The sequence below is a fragment of the Callionymus lyra genome, chromosome 11, assembly GCF_982586985.1.
Source record: "Callionymus lyra chromosome 11, fCalLyr1.hap1.1, whole genome shotgun sequence".
Lineage (NCBI taxonomy): Eukaryota > Metazoa > Chordata > Actinopteri > Syngnathiformes > Callionymidae > Callionymus > Callionymus lyra.
This window is the reverse complement of record NC_141828.1, coordinates 9733130-9752669: the sequence shown is the minus strand read 5'-3', so window position 1 is coordinate 9752669 and position 19540 is coordinate 9733130. Positions and strand designations below refer to the sequence as shown.

At 38.0% G+C, this 19540-nt stretch overlaps 1 protein-coding gene across 2 annotated transcripts in view; it reads right to left on the bottom strand.

Moving 5' to 3' along the window:
- Window positions 1–8036: 8036 nt before the first annotated feature.
- gabrzb (gamma-aminobutyric acid type A receptor subunit zeta, b) overlaps window positions 8037–19540 on the bottom strand; it is a 78414-nt gene continuing 66910 nt past the window's right edge. The window contains exons 7-10 of one of the 2 annotated variants that reach the window (XM_087802303.1): window positions 12739–12876; window positions 12513–12665; window positions 11226–11416; window positions 8037–11159 (exon numbers count right to left, since the gene is read on the bottom strand). In XM_087802303.1, coding sequence (XP_087658429.1) covers window positions 10800–11159; window positions 11226–11416; window positions 12513–12665; window positions 12739–12876 — 842 coding nt within the window. In that variant the 3' untranslated portion in view covers window positions 8037–10799. Of the gene's footprint in view, window positions 11417–12512; window positions 12666–12738; window positions 12877–19540 lie in introns of both variants that reach the window. The other variant, XM_087802302.1, reaches the window with a different exon arrangement.

Below are 19540 nucleotides of genomic sequence, written 5' to 3'. Positions count from 1 at the left end.
TTAGATATTTGACTGGTTTATCTAGACCAACAAAAGGCAACTTCCATAGCCAAGCTTACAGATGATCAGGTTTATGAACTTATATATTGCCTAGATACAAACACACCTGATCACGCTCAAATGTTTCCATTATAAAAAACAACTTTGTGGAACTTTAAATGGTCACACTTGATAAGAAATGGACTTTAATATTAGTCTGTAAGATGATATTCTTCCGCCCTTAATCTGTTTACTGTACCGGCTAAATAGCTTTGGTAATATACTTAAGATGGAATAAATATATTTACAATGAGCCCCAGTAAAACCAAAAAGGAATTAAACCAGAAAATATACATTTCAGATTAAAGACATGTAGAAAAATGCATTGTAAAGGTTATTAAGTGCAAACAGGTAGTCAATATTTACTTATATTTTAAGGTCAGGGAAAGTACAAAATTAACTAAATATTGAAAATATTCAAAGCTATATTGAGCCAAAAGTAAATCTGACAGGTATTGATCTGACCTGTGCAAAGGGCTAATGAAATCTTATCTAGAAAATGAGGGGCACCCTGGACGCTACAAAACCAGACAATCATTGAACTTCTCCAAGGAATTTGTCTCCTATAGGATGAAATAGAGTTTGGAGGAAACACAGGCAAACATTGAGATTAACTGTCTAAAGAAGCATATGATATTTTGGATGCAGGGACTTTTGCCTGGAGCCATATGAATTCCTTGGGTCCCCAAACTTATTCTAAGTGAAGTATTTCCATCTATTATGATCGTTTCAATTACTCTTCCCGTCTAATTTCATGAAATAGACTTTTCTGCCAAGTTTGGTTGAGGTGAAAATGAGAGTTTTGTCGGTGTCGTGGGTATCAGGGTCTCAAAAAATGATTGTAAAATAATAGTAAATTCATTTATTTCCCCAAAAAATAATTTTATTGTTTTGCCTTTTCCAGTTCTCAAACTTATGTCCATTTCGTTACTGACACTGTTAGTCCAAAGCCCAATGGCTGCTCTCAATTATCGACTGTTGCAGGACTCATTGTCTCTAAGGTTTCTCCATAAAACAAAGTCCAGTGGTGTGAGGTCTGGTGAGCTCACACCACCTTATACCACCTTACACCCCAGCTCGGGCTCTGAGGTCTGTGGATCAGAATCTACTTATGGTTCCACGCACATGGTTCAGGACCAGAGGAGAGAAATCCTTCCAGACTTCCTCTCTCTTTGCGCTTGATGGATCTACTGACTCCTTTAAGAAACATCTTAAGACGTTTCAATTTGTTCAGGCTTTTCCTTGATTTTCTGGAACTCCTGTTGTGTTCTCAGTTTTATCTTGATCTTTAAAGTATAAACTTTATTGAATATTGTTTTGATTGTTTAAGCGCTTTGTGACCCTGGTCTGGAAAAGCGCTATATAAATAAAAATTACTTACTTACTTACTTACTTACTTATACGATCCACCTGTTTGGCAAGATCTCATCAAGAAAGGATCTTGCTTGGTGACCCACACAACCATGTTCTACTCATGTTGACTAAGGGTTCCATTTCAGAGTTATAGACAAAAGTGTATGCTAGTGTACTGGCGTTCGGTTGTCGTCGTCTTCCTCTTTGTCCAAACTAACACATATAAACATCATAAAACCTCTGTGGACGCGACTAGGCCATCAGCCTAAATCTTGCTTACGTGCACTGACACTGGCCACATGTCTTGTTTAATTTTATTTTTTTTGTTTAGTTTTTTGGAACAACTTTTCATTTCAATGCTTCAATAAAAGATGGACGTTACAGATGAGCAGTATGGAGGATGATTTTAAGTGTGTATTTTTTTGAGAAAGATCTCCAGTCCCTACATTAAAATGAACACACATTTTTGTCTATAACTCTAAAAAGGAACAGATTACTCTGAAAATAATCCCAACCCTAAATCGACATGAGTGTGAGTAGAAAATGAATGTTGGGTGAACTATCACTGTAAGTGTGTATTCACTTTTAAGGGACAGGCTGTGTTTAAGCCTCTGATTTGGGACGACTCCATTAACTATTTGGCAAGAATGTTGAAATCAATGAGAGCTTAACCATGAGAGTGATCCGCGGGTCTAAAGCAGATTGATCAAAGTGGAAACAGAAAACTGATCAAAGCTCTAATCTTAGGAAACCTGGTTCTCACTGATGGACTGAGACGGATGCTTTAATCCTTAATGATCTTTTAGCCTCATTGATTTCTTTTTTGCAAACCTTTCTTAACCTGTTTGAGCATTTGTGGTTTATTGGAGAATATATTCAATCTGGTTTATAATATATTAAATAACTCAAATTGGATCAATCAAAACTCAACTATTAAGCTAACCTTTTACACTCTAAAGATCTGTCATTTTCTTTACTTCACTGTCTTCATCAAAACCCTTTGCCAGCCTTTTATCTTTAGCTCAGTCCTGAACTCAAGATGGACTTGAAGCAAGACCTTTCAAGCTAAATGAAACACAAACACTGCGGTGAGTCGAGGGGTTATAGCTAAGTGTTGCCCAGTCCTCTGCAAAGTGCTGCTGGTCGGATGAATGCGTGGACGACGATGTGTGCTGCACAAAAAGAAGAGCCTTGAGTATGCTTGTAAAGTTTAACTTGAAGAGGTGTGTGTGGTAACGTGTGGATCGAAATAGATCCTAATATCTTCGCCGGGTAACACGGATCTCCCTGGACTCAAAAGTGTCTTTAGTCCAAGACGGTCCGACTAAACATTATAAGCAAATTTATGTTCCCATCAAAGTGATTGGACATTTTTTTCTGGCAGGAAGACAAGATTGGCAAAATAGACAATCACATACACTACTTAGAAACTTGATTTAGTGTAGTCCAGAGACACATCCATGAACCCCCTTTGTCTTTGTCTTCCTTTTCTATATTTACTTATGTCTCAACTCCTAGTGTTTCAATAGTGTTCTAAAGAAACATCACATCATTTTTAAACTGATGGTGCCACCTACTGACCTCTAAACAACATGACACTGCTTTATGAAGCTTCATCATCACATCACTTGTTATAGGGTTACCATTATTTGGGGGGGTTTAATAACTTTACATTTATTTTTATCTATTCCTCTTTTTGCATTCCAATGAGGAGAGTTTTTTAAATGCTTCAATATTGAAACATAAATGATTAAAAGACATTTTAATATCAGCTGTGATTACAACTGGCCTTCCAAATCACCAGGAAGTCTTCTTGAAGTCGACAGAAGCTCACTGGCAGAATTAAAATTGAGGTGGTTGGTAAAAGGTGGTGATGGTCTGATGAAGCTTCATGAAACAGTGTCATTATTTTCAGAGTCCACTAGATGGTGGTCTCTGCTCTATTTTACTTTGTTTTGAACAACTGTTCTAATGAAACATCATTTTTAAACTGATGGCGCCACCTACTGACCTCTGAACAACATGACACTGTTTCATGAAGCTTCATCAGACCATCACAAGTGAGAGGAGGATATTTTCCAAAATAACATCTATCATGGAAAACACCTCTCACCCCTTTCATGTTACTGTGGGAACCTTTAGCAGCTTCATCAGCCGCAGGTCGTATATTCCAACTGCAGTCAAACTGAACAATAATCTGTGTTAACTGCTGCTTAACTACCTCTTTATTCAGTGCAATTTATCCCGAGGCAATAATCAAAATCTGTGCAAAATTAGTAAAATAAGTCACTTTTGTAAGCTTTATCTTCTTTTATTGTATTTTGGGTATTCTACACATCCAAATGCATAGTGATCACTGATGTAGATAGTAGATTTCATTCTTTTTTTTCTTATTTGTTTCTGTCTTTATTACATGAATGCTACTGCACAAGTGAATTTCCCCTCTGTGGGATCAATAAAATGCAATCTAATCTAATCTAATCTAAAGCAAGTTCTCAATACTTTGTTTCGAAACTGTAAAGGCAACTGCTCTAGCTGTACCATCACAAATAAAATAGTGTTCATCTTCCTTTAGTGAGTCCTGCGGGATGAGATTGCCAAAGGTTGCTGAAAAAAAAAACTTGTTGGTTAACTAAGGCGTTTGTTGAAATTCGAGGCACACTTTCACATTTCTAATCAATCCCAGCGATGACTTCACCCTATCTGAACCTGGTCGTAATGAACGCCATTCTGTTTGGTGTCACCACCGCCTGCTGCTTCCTGGGCCCCAACAACAGCCTCAAAACACCGTCTGGAACAGATGCATGCGTGGATTGTGACATGGTCTGATCAGTGCGTCATCATGAATGACTCTCAGCTGTGATTTGTTGCTCAGTGCAGCTCTTCAGCATCTTCTTTTCTTTTTTTCTTGCACTGCACCACCATCTCACCCAAACATGGATCCACATCGTCACCTAGTGGAAGAATAAAAACGCACACGTGATGGTTTTAAATTCAAAGTGTGCCTCTGACAGACATTAGCTTGTTGTGGACACGTCACGCCTTTTTACACCCCGATACAGAAATCAACCGAGTGGAGGATTTTTTTTTGGGGGGGGGGGTTGTTTCATGGCGAGGCATGAACCAGTGGAGAGAATCCTGGCGTATAAAATCCACACAGAAGGCATCACACTTCATCACAGATCAATTTGTCGCAAGCTTCTGAAAGGTCTCATCAAGTCCACATCAATAATTTCATGGACGTTAGACATTCATCTGCACCAGCCGCAATTACCCGGATTCACCTTCTACCTGCCGCCCCCGTCCGTCTGATTGAACTATTGATATCAGCGGTGAGCAAAATCATCACGCACTTTATTTCACACTGCTTTGAGGCATTTTTTTTCTCCTCCCTGCGACATCTTTCACGCTAATTCTGAATGCTTTGATAACGTTCTTCTCAGTACTCATCAGGCTCCTATGACAACACAATGGGGCTCCACAATCAGAGCTTATTTTTTCATCACTGCACCTATTTCTTTAAACAGAGTTTGATACTGTGATTGTGCCTTAACTACAACCTAAGATTCCACTCATCTTTACAAGATCTTTGGAATTCAGGCACATTTAAAGTTTTTTTCACCATAACAAAATAACAAAAAGATCCAGTGGCCAGTAAGACAATTCACAAGACAAATGGAATACAACACATTTTTACAATTGAATACTAAAACAACGAACAAAAACGTGGTATTAAAAAGGTCCACAAGACATTGACAAACAAATAAAGAGTCTTTTCTCTCAGTCTTAGTCCATTAATCAATAAGTCCAAAATTAAAAGGTGGCAGACAGACGCATAAACCCCTAAAAAGAGGAAAAATTAGAAAACTACTTTAATTTAAATAAGCACGGGAATAATAAATTGTTTAAGAAATGATAAATCCAGAAGGTGAGTACATGAATGAGGGAGAGTCAACCTCATACCAGGCAGAACTGTGAACGAGCCAATGCCGGTCTGTATAAAGTCTGGCGTGTGGCAGGATGATATACATAGATTGCAGGCAGCCAATTGCCATTAGGATACACAGCCAGACACCATTGCAATCGCCCTGTCGCGACTAATCAAGGGCGTTTTTAATGTCATGCAATAAAATTAATTGAGTTCAGGTCAAGACTTTGACTCAATTCAAGTAAACCCTTTTTTTTTCCCCTAATCAATACTGATGTGTTTTGGATCATTGTCCTGCAGCAAATGTTTTGTTCTGCTCAAATCTGCAAACAGATGACCTGTCATTTGCCTTTACGATTTGTTGGTAAACTGCTGAATAGATGGTTAAATATGGTAAAAAAAAATTAGACATTAATTAAAATGATTTATCACAACAAGTCCTCCTGATACTTGGCACTGCTACAACCATAGTTTAGTGTTGGTGTCAAGCTCCTTTTCTGGAATGCTGCATCACTTTTACGCCAGATTCAATATGACTAGGGCACACATTTAACTTTACTTTAATTTGTAGTAATCATTTTGGCTTTTTCTCAAAGAAAACTATCACCCAAAACCGGTACAAGAAGAAAACACTATCTCTAAGTCAATGGAAAAAACATGTTTCTAAATCGGGAAGACATGGTTAGAAAATTCATCAGTAATTTCCCACTGAACTTGAGTACCTTAAAGATGTTTAACTAGCAATATAGAAACAAACTTGTTATTTTTGGTTTAGAAATATATTTGGCCGATCTTGTGACACTTAACAACTGTTCCTTGTTTTCAATTTGACTAATGTCTTTCGCTATTTTTAAACCTTTCCAAAAGCTCAATGACTTTGTCAGGCAGGTCCGTTTAAAGTGAGTTCTTGATCGAGAAAGTAACGGCATGTTTTATCTTAAAAATATGAAACTTTTATTTCCAAATTCTTTGACTTGTATTTTAATTTCTTTGATGATACATACCTTATTTTACATTCCTTTTATTAACCAAAAAAATAGAAGAATCTAAATCCATGTTCATTGACATAAAACTTGTCATTTTTTGTGCATATAAATGAATCCATGTGTTCAATTTAAATCACTTACTGTATCAATACTATGTGCTTTATTAGGAATATTATAAGGTACATTTTATATTTATGAATTACATATTTAAGTCATTTAATTGTCCTGAAAATAAATGAAATATTTTTCATGATTAAGAAATAGACTCTCTTTTTGGCAGATTTTCAAAGGATTGGATTCTGAATGTATTTTACATTTTGTGTCGTTAACAAGCTGCATAATAAGAGGTCTGGTTGGAATGTGAATCATACTTTCCACTTTCGAATTCCGCTGAGTCAGAGCGAGCGCAGCTGCAGGGGAGGAAGACTCCCTCGCTCCGCCGGGATGCGACCGCTGCAACACACTGGAAGTCTGTAAATTGCACCAAATTGAAAGTGGAAGTGAAATGCTTTGAACTGAAGTAGCCCGCAGATATGCGCGGGCACAAAATGTTTTGTTGTATTATGCTAACATTTACTTCACCCTTAACACCGGAGACAGCCATCTACGGGGTTATTAAAGGTAACCAGAGTTTGTTCCTTTTTTCTTCAAGTAACTTAGGTGTGAACCTCGAAATCTAAATGTGAATCCTCTTCGATCATGAACCTTTTGCATCTTTTTAAAATCTTTATTTCTCATTATACCTTTCATCTATACCTTCAGTCAAGGTCAAGTTACAGGTCAAAGTAAAGAGACATGGCGAGGATACATGGGAATTCAAAGGGTATCCATTATGTCTTTACCATTGCCTTTCGTCGCCCTCTTTCCAGTCGGTCAAACAAGTATCAAGAGGCTACCATTCTGAGTCTCTGCCTGATGAGTAAACCTCTCAGCCTATTAGGTCAGGGTCCGGCCATGCACCGGCTCCTCTCGTCTGGCAACCTTATCGTCTTCTTCTTTCCGTAACTTGAAAGTCGGTGCCCACGGATGAGATTAGAAATCTAAAAAGAGGTGGAGAGCTCTGCCCTCTTGCCCTCTTTCTTCATCACGAAACTGAGATAAAGTCCTAAAGAACTGATCTGAGATTCCATCTATCCCTCACTTGTGAACAGAAACACTAGTATGAATCTTCCACTTGAGTGTATGTTCTCCTCTCCACTCTCTCAAAGAACCTTCCACCTATTTTTGATCAAAAATAGGGGATTTAACATTTCGCGGACAATGTGGTTTAGACATTCCAACCAGTTTTCTTCATGGAACGACTGTAACTGCCATTGTTTTTTTAGTGCTTTTTGAAAATAACCACGGATAAAGAAGAGCTCAGAAATCAATGTATCAAATATCTTATACCTGAAAATGTAATTGGATAGCATGTTAACATGACAACATCACATTTTAAAGTTTCTTGTCGTTCTTCTATTGTAATCTGATGAAACTTCATGAAACAGTGTCATTATTTCCAGAGTCCACTAGATGGCGTTCTCTGCAATATTTTCCTTTGTTTTGTTGTTCCACTGAAACATCACATCATTTTTAAACTGATGGCGCCACCTACTGACCTCTTAACAACATGACACTAATTCATGAAGCTTCATGATCAGCCCATCACTACCTTCTTGTTGCTAATGACGTTTTAGTTCCTTGTATGTTTTAGTTCCTTGTATGAAGTTCCACAACAGCCAGATTGACGAGTCGTACACGTGAAATATTTTATTGCTATCATTCATATCCATACATCAAGGAGACATGCATATTATTTATTTACATCAGGGCAAACCAATGTCTCTACATCACCGCAGTGTCAAAGTTCATAGATGCATTTCACAAAGTCCAGGAACTGCCACTGAGATAGACCTCGTCTGGAGGAAACTTTGTCCTGAAACTTTGTCCATCGCTGCTGCTCCAGATGTCCAGTAGTTGTTAGAATAAAACTCAACTGTTCCGGATGTAAGGAGGAAAGTTCTGCCTCGTCAAAATCCAAAATCTCGACATGAGTATTTAAAAGAAAAATCAAATCAAGAGCCACAGTGCTAAATTGCATAAAATCCTTTCAGTGGTCCGGTGCTTACCTGCAACTTTAGTCCAGTCATTTCAAAATAAAAGGTGGAAACAAAATATGTAATCTCCAATCGTTAACCCTGATAAACATCACTCTTAACTTTATCTTCAAAATGTATCATTTAAATAAGAAAAGAAAAACATGCTGTAAGAGCAGAAACTGAAACATATCAACATCAGGCAAGAAAAGCAAAACAACCTTCAGTAGTTTCAAAGACTTGACGAACAAAACTGTACGGTTGCGTTAGTTTCATAAGTTAAACGTTTTCAGAGTTAAAAAAAAAGGAAAACTCATCGTGTAAACATGTTGGATTTCCTCCTGATGGAACTGATACAGAATATTTAAACGTGCAAATGGTAAATAGTGAAAACCTGTTGCTCTGCGACTTCATGCTTGTTTATAGATTCATGAAAACATCACGCAGATTGATCGGATCGGAATCTTTGGATTCTTAATCGACACTAAAAATTTACGACGCATTATTTATTCATGAGATAAAATCGAACCTGAATTGTAATGATTTTTATCAGGTAACATACCGCGCCATTGGGAGGCTACAGATTTTGGGTTAAAATGAAATTGGAAATTAAAGAAAATATCCTTTTATCCTTGACTGTTTAAAATTCTGCAAAAGCTAGGAGGGTTTCAAGATTGTGCAACGTTAATGTGTCCCGGGTAAACCCTTGGGGACGTCCTCCCTTGTAAACATACCAGGAGTTCCTCATCAGGGAGTCATCCTTGAAACGTACCTTAACGGGAATCTCTCAATGTCCAGGAGCACTTTACATTTTTACTCTACAACAGGATCTCTTTCAGTCCCACTTCCCAAAGTTGGTTAAAGAAGTTATATTCTGGCAAATTGGCTCGGCTATCAGGGGCTAATGGATTGATTCATGTCGGTCTCACGCTCCACGTTTCCCTAATACTTGAGCAAGACATTAAGGTTGTAATTATTGTATATTGCAGCTGCTAACAATAATGTGGAGATTCAGTATGACCTGTAAGACCCGATGTGAACGAGAACACATTCCTCTGTTACAGGCTGTTACAGAAATGGTTTACTGCCACATATCAGCACCACATGCCATCAGAACTGATAGCATGTGGTCAGACTGTCACAAAACCACCTCCTTACAGAACCATGAGTAACTGTACCAAGTGGCGATAAAGTTCCTTTTACACTTTCAAGTAAAGTTTCTCACATCTTGAGGTTTTATGGCCAAGGAACTCATCAACTGGCAAAACGATTCCCTTTGCTCCAGAAAGGTTTCTTAAACACTACCGTTGAGGTGTCGTCCTTAACATTACTGAGTCAACCAGTATCCGAGTTTCCCGATTTTAAACTTAAATTAACTTAAATAATGAATACAATGCAAGATTGTAAAGCTAGAGATTTGTGAGGATCTGATTCCTACTACAAGCAGTTCTTCTTGAGGTGACGTTTCTTTCTATTCCTCTTCAACTGTATTCTTACAAACAGCAGCGACAGCAGGTGTGTGAAACAAAAGGGACCAAATGTAAGACACAGTCCAAGTCGCGCTACCAACAAATTCTGTTCATTGACCCGTTTATAACTTGCCCTCATTTGACAAGTCGTCCAAACAGAATGTTCTATCAGTGTCTTGTTTATGCCGACTTTAAGCTTATTTGTGGTTTATCCCATGATTCACATCAACATCAACGCTACACCCAATTTTGTGTAGAACCCTTGAAACTGACTTCCTTATCTCTGGCACGAAAAAACACTTTGATCTCCTTGATTTACAATATAAACATACAGTATATTGTAGGTCATCTAGATTTATACCTTAAAATGATATTCAATTTATATTTTTGAATCCATTTATATATATTTAAATCTCATAAGGCCCACCGAAGGTAAGTTGGTAGCCAGTAAATTGGGCCCCCGGGGCCTTGACTTCTTCACTGTGTTCAACTATTGGAAATCCATTAAAGACATCAACAACGTTGGTCTTCAATAATAGAAAGTCTTCCGCTAATTTCCCAGCATCTCTTTTTCATCAACAACAATATCCACTTAAGGTAATAAATAAATAGATAAATGAACTAAGTCGATCACAGAAGAAAGTATAATCACATTGTCTATAACAGCGCTGGTAAATTAGGTCGTTGGCAAATCAATTGAAAGCGCATGACAGACTGTACAGCGGCACGTTTCGAAAAGAACTCCAGTCGAGAAAAAAGGTGCGGACAAAACCCCGAAAAGGCAGTAGAAAATCGGACGCACAATTCAAGAACAACTTCAAAGTCATCGATTTCCTTCCTCTCGTCGACACTTTCCACATGTCGAAATCAGATATAAGAACACTTACTGTACATACATACAGTAGAATACACTGCTGTCACGGCTCCTCGCTCGCATGCTGCCACATTGCTAGAAGTACAGGTAATATGTCCAGTAGAGCAGGTTGACCATGACAAAAGACAGGGGGAAGCTGACCCGGGAGTAATTGTCTATGTGATGAGGGTTTTCTATGTGACAGCAGCTGATAAAGCTAGCCAATTTACGGAGGGTGGCCAGGACGGTGAGGCACCTATTGGTGGGCTCCGGAGGGGACGCCTCAGGCTTGGCCTCGCTGGCCGAGGGACTGGACGGATTGACAGTGAGTTCCGTGGAGGCCGGGGCCGGGGAGGGCGTCGCCAATTCCTTACGTCTCTTGGCCCTGTTGTGGGTGGAGATGGTGGTGACGATGCCGTTCATGTCGTCGTCCAGGTCGTGGAGCGGGTGGCCGTACTGTTGGGAGAGGGCGGGACTGTAACTCCGACCGACATGCGCGTTCACTTTCAGAGGTGGTCTTACCATGAGCATGTGCGGGTCGGCGTAGGTCAGGGTGCAGAAGTGAGCCACGGCATATTCGATGAGCGCCCCGAAGATGAAGCTGAAGCAGATTCCCAGGTAGACGTCGATGGCCTTGATGAAGCAGTTGGCGTTGGGCAGCGACGTGCGAGCGCCCATCATCAAAGTGGTCATGGTCAGAACTGTGGTCACTCCTGGAACACACAAACATTAATGAACAGTCTAGGAGCGTGCGTGTTGTGTCTGGGTCTTGGTGACCCAGAGGCCCGAAAACAAATATGTTTATGGTATCCCTTGTGTTGTCTCTAACCCCGCAAAAATTAAGCCGATGTGAGACGAGGACAACATGGAAATCCAGTTTCGATTTAGCAAGACTCCGGTCAGAATTAGGATCGGGTGATAAACTGGGCGACTGTTTAGTTAAGGGTGTGGCTGTTAATACACATGTACTTACTAGTCATGACAACTAGTGATGTGTTGATGAAGCTTCATGAAGCAGTGTAATGTTGTTTAGAGGTCAGTAGGTGGCGCCAATAGTTTAAAGGTGATGTGATGTTTCATTAGAACAGTTGTTCAAAACAAAGGAAAATAGTGCAGAGATGCCATCTAGTGGACTCTGACAATAATGACACTGTTTCATGAAGCTTCGTCACAAACGACAACAACAATCATTACTAAATTGAGTGAACTTTGTACCAATAGAACAATTGATGTTCTGTAAGTCATTTTTAATGCAGTACTTGACTTTTTTACTTTCAGCGCCAGCCTCAAGTGGACACTTGATGAACTGCAGCTTCACAAACCGGAGGTTGACCCATGGATCTGACATCTTCATCAGCTCATAGTCAAACTGAGAGATGATGTGTGGTTGACATCAAACTTTATGCTTGTACACCATTGACAGAAACTTAAGATAGAAGGCAAGGAAAAAGCAAAAGCATTGTGTTTTTATTTTATTTTATGTAAGTGGAAATTAAACTTTTACTTAACTTTTGGAGTTGTTTTGTTTCTAACTGTCAGCAACAGAAACCACAGTAACTCATTAAGTAGAGGAAGAATTATGAAGCCAGTATCATTAGATCCAGCCTGGCACGAGGTCAGACAGCTCCAAAATTTGTTTGTTTTATGCAGAAGTGAAGATCTCTGGAGGTTTTTCAGTGCATTTAATTTATTTTAATCTAGCTGAATATCTCTGTGTTTGGACGTTTGGTCTTCCTCGGGACAGGACAGAATCTTGTAAAAGACGCAGTGGCATGTTAAAGTTAAAAGTATCGCTTTAGTTTTTCTTACCGATACAAACACGGGCGGGAACCGAGGACAAGGAGATCCAGAAGGAGACCCACGAGAGGACAACCAGGAGGCTGGAGGGCACATAGGTTTCCAGGATGAAGTAGAGGATGCTTCTCCTCAGCTCAAAGTGGAAGACCAGCTTCGGGTAGTGACCTGTTGAGACACATGTGTATAAATGAAGATTCATATTGTGTTACTAGATGACTTTAAGTCATAAAAACTCCACCTGTTTCATAGATGGCCTCGGACACGGAGGTGTAGTGGTCCTCCACTGTGTACTGAGCGAGCTGCAGAGTGTCCAGCCCGCTGACGGACTCGTTCCCTCTGGTCCAGTAGAACATGACATCGTTGATGTTGTAACCCCCTGTGGAGATGAAAGGGACATTTTCACAGCTACATTGTCCATTTTCTCGCTACCTTTTCCGAAATACTTTGAATTTGCCGGATGTGAAATCAATTTTACTTTGAGTATAACTCTGCTTTTCTTGGCTGTATATTGAGCAAATCTTCATCAATCGTTTAATTGAACACTTGAATAACTTGTTGTAGTACTACTACTACTTACTTAAACAATTTCCCAAAGGAGACCTCCTGAGGGATCAATAAAGTTTTACCTTACCTTACCTTACCTTACTTGAATTTTTAGTTTTCACTCGAAATCAGTGTGTAAATACCAACAAATTTCCCTGAATATTCACTTTTTTTTAATATATTTTCGTTCATGTTTCTAACTGTTTTGGTTTGTTTGATTATGAGTGTTTAACCAACAAAACAAAACAATAAAAAAGGAAATTTGTTGTTTTTTTTACCGTCAGCAATGATGAGAAAATGTTCTAATTTTTTACAATATTTGATTGTGGTAAGATTCCTAAAATAAATCTGGATCTGAAAATGTTTTGTTTAGCTACCTCACGCCAAAACAATTCTTGAACTGGAAGTTGTTTTCAAGGATTCAGTCTTTCATAATAAAAATTTGTTAAAATAAGGTCCCGGTAATTTAGCCCCTTGGCAGATATATGTGCTCTATCAATGCTCAAATGTGATCAATGAGCTTGTTGAAATGATATTTAGTTTTTCAATGTTTTGTAGATTTAAACGTCTTAAAATGTTGACTTTTTATAAGAAGCTTTGTTTCTTTATGAGTTATTTTTGTGATCTGCACATCATGTATACGAACAACATCACTATTACCTGACTAGTGATTTATGAACACACGGCGAGGATCAAATGACGTGAAACACAAATGGTGTTGCGACGACTCAGCGATCACTCTCAACATGATCAATGTTTAATGTTGTAATCACACAATGGAACATCCATCTCAAACATAAATAAAAAATGAATTTCCTGTGTTCGCTTCGAAAGATGGAAATAGTCTGAGGAGATTAATTTACTCATGCACCAGGAGAGACACATCAAAAATACATGATCTTTAACAAGATGATGTTCAGTTAAGTGTTCAGACGCTGGAGAGTAATTTGAGTTGGTTGAATTTGCCTGATGTAATTACTCGCTTCTATCTGCAGAGGGCGCAACAGAACAAGCTGAAATAGCTTGTTTTTTTTCCCCACATAACACTCAAAGCTGTGTTTTAAAGCAGCTTGTGCGAGATCAACACACACTCTTTGAATCACTCATCACGTCCGGCCTTGACATCACAGCACACTTGTATCACAGTGCAGTGAAACACGCTCCATTAATCCTTCATTCCTCTTAAATCTCGGCGCTCCTTTCTCTAAAAGTCCTTCACCAGCTAAATTAAAGAGGAGAGATCACAAAAGAAGTTTCTTCAAAAGTCTTTGTGGAGTGAGAAACCACTAAATAATTTCACACCTCCTCCGCTTCTTTTTAAGTTTTCTTTAAAGCCTTGAAGCTTCGTGGAGAGTCGGGAGAGAAGAAAGATTCCCGTCATCAATCCATCTTCGTTATATTTGTATTTGTTCTTTTGATTAACAGGGCTGAGATTTACGGTTGCCGACAATATGGTTAGAATTTGGGAATACCTTTGATCTAGTTGAGGTCAGAGGATTTGACTTCCCTGGTTTCTGGTTGGCTTCTGTCAATGTGAAGCAGGGCTCTACTCTGAGGCTCAGTCGGATGACATTGCTGCTCAATTGGCCATTTAGAAATGTTTAAAATCACTGCTATTACATAAACTCTACATATATTTTCCTTAAGATTATTGTATCTCTTTTTTACCTTTTTATTCGACTCTTTTTTCCTTCCATTTGTCTTTTTTATGGGTTTTGGTTCAATACTTCTCAAAGTTATTTTGTATAAAACACAGTTTCTTATCAATTCTAATAAATTAAATTAATAATGGCATAAAAACACTTGTTTTTGCATTTGATGTGTTTTATTTTAAATGGTAAAATACATGAAATATGCAATGTTTTTTAGAATCTTAAAATAAAATGAAGTATAATAAAATGATATGCAATCAAATTAAAAGCTTATCTTTTTTTAAATGTTCTTTATTTATTTATTTATCTCAATTTTTCCATCATATTTTCCCATCAAATCAAATTCTTTATTATTCTTTAGTGTCCCTTTCTTCTTTTTCTTCCCCCCCTTATAACTAGTCATGGGCTGACGAAGCTTCATGAAGGACTGTTTTTGTGTGAAATCAAATCTTTTTGAGACTTACAGTTAAAGTACAGAGAGTTATTGAATAAATGGAAATCTAGTCGGACTCGAGACTTGATCTGTTTCAAACTTTTTTGGGCCATTTATGTGACGCTTAGTTCAAGATGATGTTAGCTTAGCAAGCATAAGCATGATGTGAGTATGTACTGTGTAGTTTGTTAAAAAATCTACTTTTCACTGGAATCAAATGCACTGTATTAATGTTGCATATTATTTCAGCGACAGGAACATAAACACGTTTAAGTTTCTGTAAATGTTTTTCCGTATATTTTGATACATCTTCCTTCAGGACCTGCTTAACGTATTGATGGTCTGATGAAGCTTCATGAAACAGTGTCATGTTGTTTAGAGGTCAGTAGGTGGCGCCATCAGTTAAAAAATGATGTGATGTTTCATTAGAACAGTTACAGTTACTATAGGAAAATAGTGCAGAGACCGCCATCTAGTGGACTCTGAAAATAATGACACTGCTTCATGAAGCTTCATCAGACCATCACCAGATAACACTGCTTCAACTTAAAGAGGATCCAGGGTCTCAAGCAGGCAAGTTAATCTAAACAAATGTGTTAGTTCTATAAATAAAGAGGCAGCTTTTGATATATAAATGCATTTATGTAGTTAAGAAATAAATTATATAATTATATAAGAGTCAATTTTAAAGATCAATATGATTTTTAACATATTATAGCATTTTCCAGAAACATAAACTAAGGTTGAAAAGTCGTTCCATTTTATTTTTGGGATTTATCCAAATTTTTTTTTCCTGTTTCGTAACCTTTTCAATGAATGAACTGCTCCAGAGCCCACCAGCTCAATATGATGAAATTACATTTCAATCTGCCCGTTTTTTTTTTTTCTTTCCTCAAGGATTGCCAAACGTTAATCTACAGATGTCTTTGTAGCTGCTTAAATTTGAGCAGCGTCTCTGTTAAACTGGCAGCGTGGCTCTCGTGGGCTCCAGCGAGAGGGATCAGTCGGAGCTGGTGAGCACAGCCAGCGACGAGGGCTGAGCGAGGGAGGAACTGACAGCTCGGGGAACTATATCCCTACTTTCAAACACACGACTTCAACCCTAACAATCATTGATTCCCTTTTCTTTCAATTTGTACTCAAGATGTCTGTTGCTTCCTTTTCTTTACGTTAAACTTTAACTTTAATTTACGTTAAATGTGTGTATTTTTTGCCGGGTGATCACTGCGGTTTGAAAAATAGCATTTGTCTGATCAAACTTGTCTGTGAAGAGACTAAGGTTAAACAAATAAAGGCATATTTTGATTAATTCTGATTTAAAGCAGGAAACTCAAATGATTTTTCAAGGAAAATGATCAAACATTTAATGCAACGATGGAAGAACGAGGGCATAAAAGCAGCTATAATGTAGGAAATATTTCCTTGTTGCACCTGCTTCGATTATTCAAACTACAGCAAACAAAGAGCCCAAATGAACACAGAAAACTTAGCTATAATTTATTTTGAATACAAGGTTGTAGAGTTGTAAATATAGTAGTATTTATTTTAGTGTTGAGTGTCAAACATTGAAGCTTCTTAAATTGGCTCCTGGTTATTTCATATCTCATCGTTCTTCACACACATATGAAGCTTTAAAAATATATGATTTATTAAATAATTTATTGGGGAATTTACTGTGAATTTTCGCGAGAACTCTCCAGATTTAACTTTGAAGAATCTTGAGCGACAGCGTTAGACAAGTGGTGCTGTAATGACAGATAGACCCGCCTTTTGTTGCTTCCCATTGGTTGATATTGCATCAGGCCTTCTTTGATTGGCTAGATTTACGCAAACCTGAACAATGTTTATTATGGTGAAAATAAAAATATTGAGCATTAAATGGGTCAATACAAGCGTGAAAAGACAAATTATACCTTATTTAAGGCCAAAATGTTTTAATATTCTATTGTATTTTCCTTGATCTTATCTATTTTTTTTATAAATTGAAATTAAAAACGCTTCTGGTCTTAATTTTAAATTGTACATAAAGTCCATAAGCTTTTCCTTCGCCACACAAACCTCTGTTACTTTGTTGTAAAACCTTGTTTCCTTTAATTTTAAAAGCCTTTCCGCCTCAATGGAGATGTGATGTAGTCTGTGGAGGCTCATTAGTATGTGCCTCCAACTTTTCCTAAATAAGACCCTTACGAACATTAAACTTGAATGGTTAAATGCACCAGCCACTGTGGAAAACCAAGGCAAATAAACTGTATTTGTGAGCATTATATTGGCAAAATTTAGAGATATGGCAACCGGCGTTTGTAATTTGCATGTTTGAGATGAGTTGCGTTTTGAGAGGTGAGGCAGTGCCTCACCTGCCTCCCCTCACCTCACGTCCCTGGTGTCAAATAATCTAAATCAGGGACAATCATAACAAACTTAATTAAACATAGCCTCAAAATATTTTAGCAGGTCGTGAGCAAAACAAAAAGTACATTTACCAAACCGTAAAGAATTATGTGGATGATGTCGTCCTTAAACAATCAAAACAATACCCAATAAAATATTTGCTTAAAAGGTCAAGACACCACCGAGACAAACACAGGAGTCTCAGAGAATCAAGGAAAAGCCTGCACGAATAAAAGTGTCTTAAGATGTTTCTTAAAGGAGTCAGTGTTCAATCTATTTAAACGGTGATTGCATAGGAGGGATCCTGGACTAGATTCAAGGCAGATGCTCGTAATCGTCTCAGTTGTGGGGAAGAAATCCAGCCCATAATTTCTTCTGCCTCACCCTGCTTTCTTACCAGGGTATCCTCGAAGGAGCGGAGCCCGGTTATCAATTATAAACAGCTGTGCTGCTCTCTGACCGCAGGACTTCTCCTCAGAGAACATCGCATCTCACTTCCTTCACTGCAGCTGTCACTCACCCACACACTAACACACACACACACACACACACACACCTGCACACATGACTGCGGGTCTGGACGACATGGGACTCAACAACAGGTTTGCATGAATAACACATCCGTTAATGAAACCACCTTGTTTATTTTTAGGAGGAGCGTCCGTGTCCCTGCAGGGGTGTGGGAGGCTACCCTGATGCAAATGCACAAGTATGTAGCACAGTTATAATTTAAGGGTCCAATTAATATTCTATGACTTTCCCTATATGTATAGGTTTAAGTAAAGTAAATATTTGAGTAGTATTTAAACTTTTAGATTAATTTTCTCAATTAAAGTAATTTCTTAAAGGATGTGTTAATTTAAGTGTGTCTTAAGTAGATGTTTGACCTCTTTTGTACTCATCAGTGTGTGTCTGTTTGTACAAAACTATCTTTTATATATTTAGAATAGAAAATGATCGCCCGCCCAATGCAAATGCTTGTTTTATTTCTCAAGCTAAAACCTTGTTTATCATAACCACGCCCACTCTGCTGCGATTGGTTAAACAAGTTTGTCACCGCAGTCTCATCAATCCCGGAAATCTCCACCTCCAAGGGACTCATTATTTAAACAAAGCGGAGTGTGATTACTGTTGGCTAGAGGAGGAGTCAAGCCATCATTATGTCATATTTGACGCATTTCCAGGATGGTTGCGACCACATATTAGCTTCAAAACCGTGGTCCAGTAGATTGTTTATGTAACAGATCCTATGTTAATTTTTTTTGTACAGTCTATGTGTCCAACCATCAGCGTTTGGTATTCAGCTGCAACTAGTATGGTAGTAATTAATATTTCGGTCCGAGCACTTCCTAAGTGACAACATCACATGCCGCAAATGTGTCTTTTTAAAAGCTTTTTTTTTTATCAGTGAATGAAACTTCAACTGAGCTATTAAATTACACTTTATACCGACATTAAACATTTATATTAACAAAATATCCCATTCCACTTAAATTTATGAGAAATCTATGCATTTCAACAGTTTTCATTTTATAATTTGAACATATTTTATTTGGTAACGTTTCTTAGTCATTTGAATGTATGTGTAGTACAGATTGGAACTAGTACAGAATTCTTGGATCTAAACTGGGATCTTAATGATATGGGTTAGGGTTAGGGTTTGATTACATCAAATACCATTTTTGTTGTAATCCGAATTTCTCCTATTAGAATTAGAGATTGTCCTGGTAGAAATTCCCATTTGTCCTAGTAGAGATTGGAATTCACTAGTAGTATCTGGAATCCTACTAGTACAGATCCAGTTCCAGATACTACTAGTGAATTCCAATCTCAAAACCTTATCAAACCCTTCCCCTACCCCTACCACTACCCCTAACCGATATTAATATTCAGATCCCAGTTGAGATCCCAGACTTCCAATCTGTACTATTACAGATTGGAATTCCAATCTTTACTAGTAGGATTCCAGATGCTACTGGATTCCAATCTGTACTGTGACATATACATTGCATTGTACGGTTAAA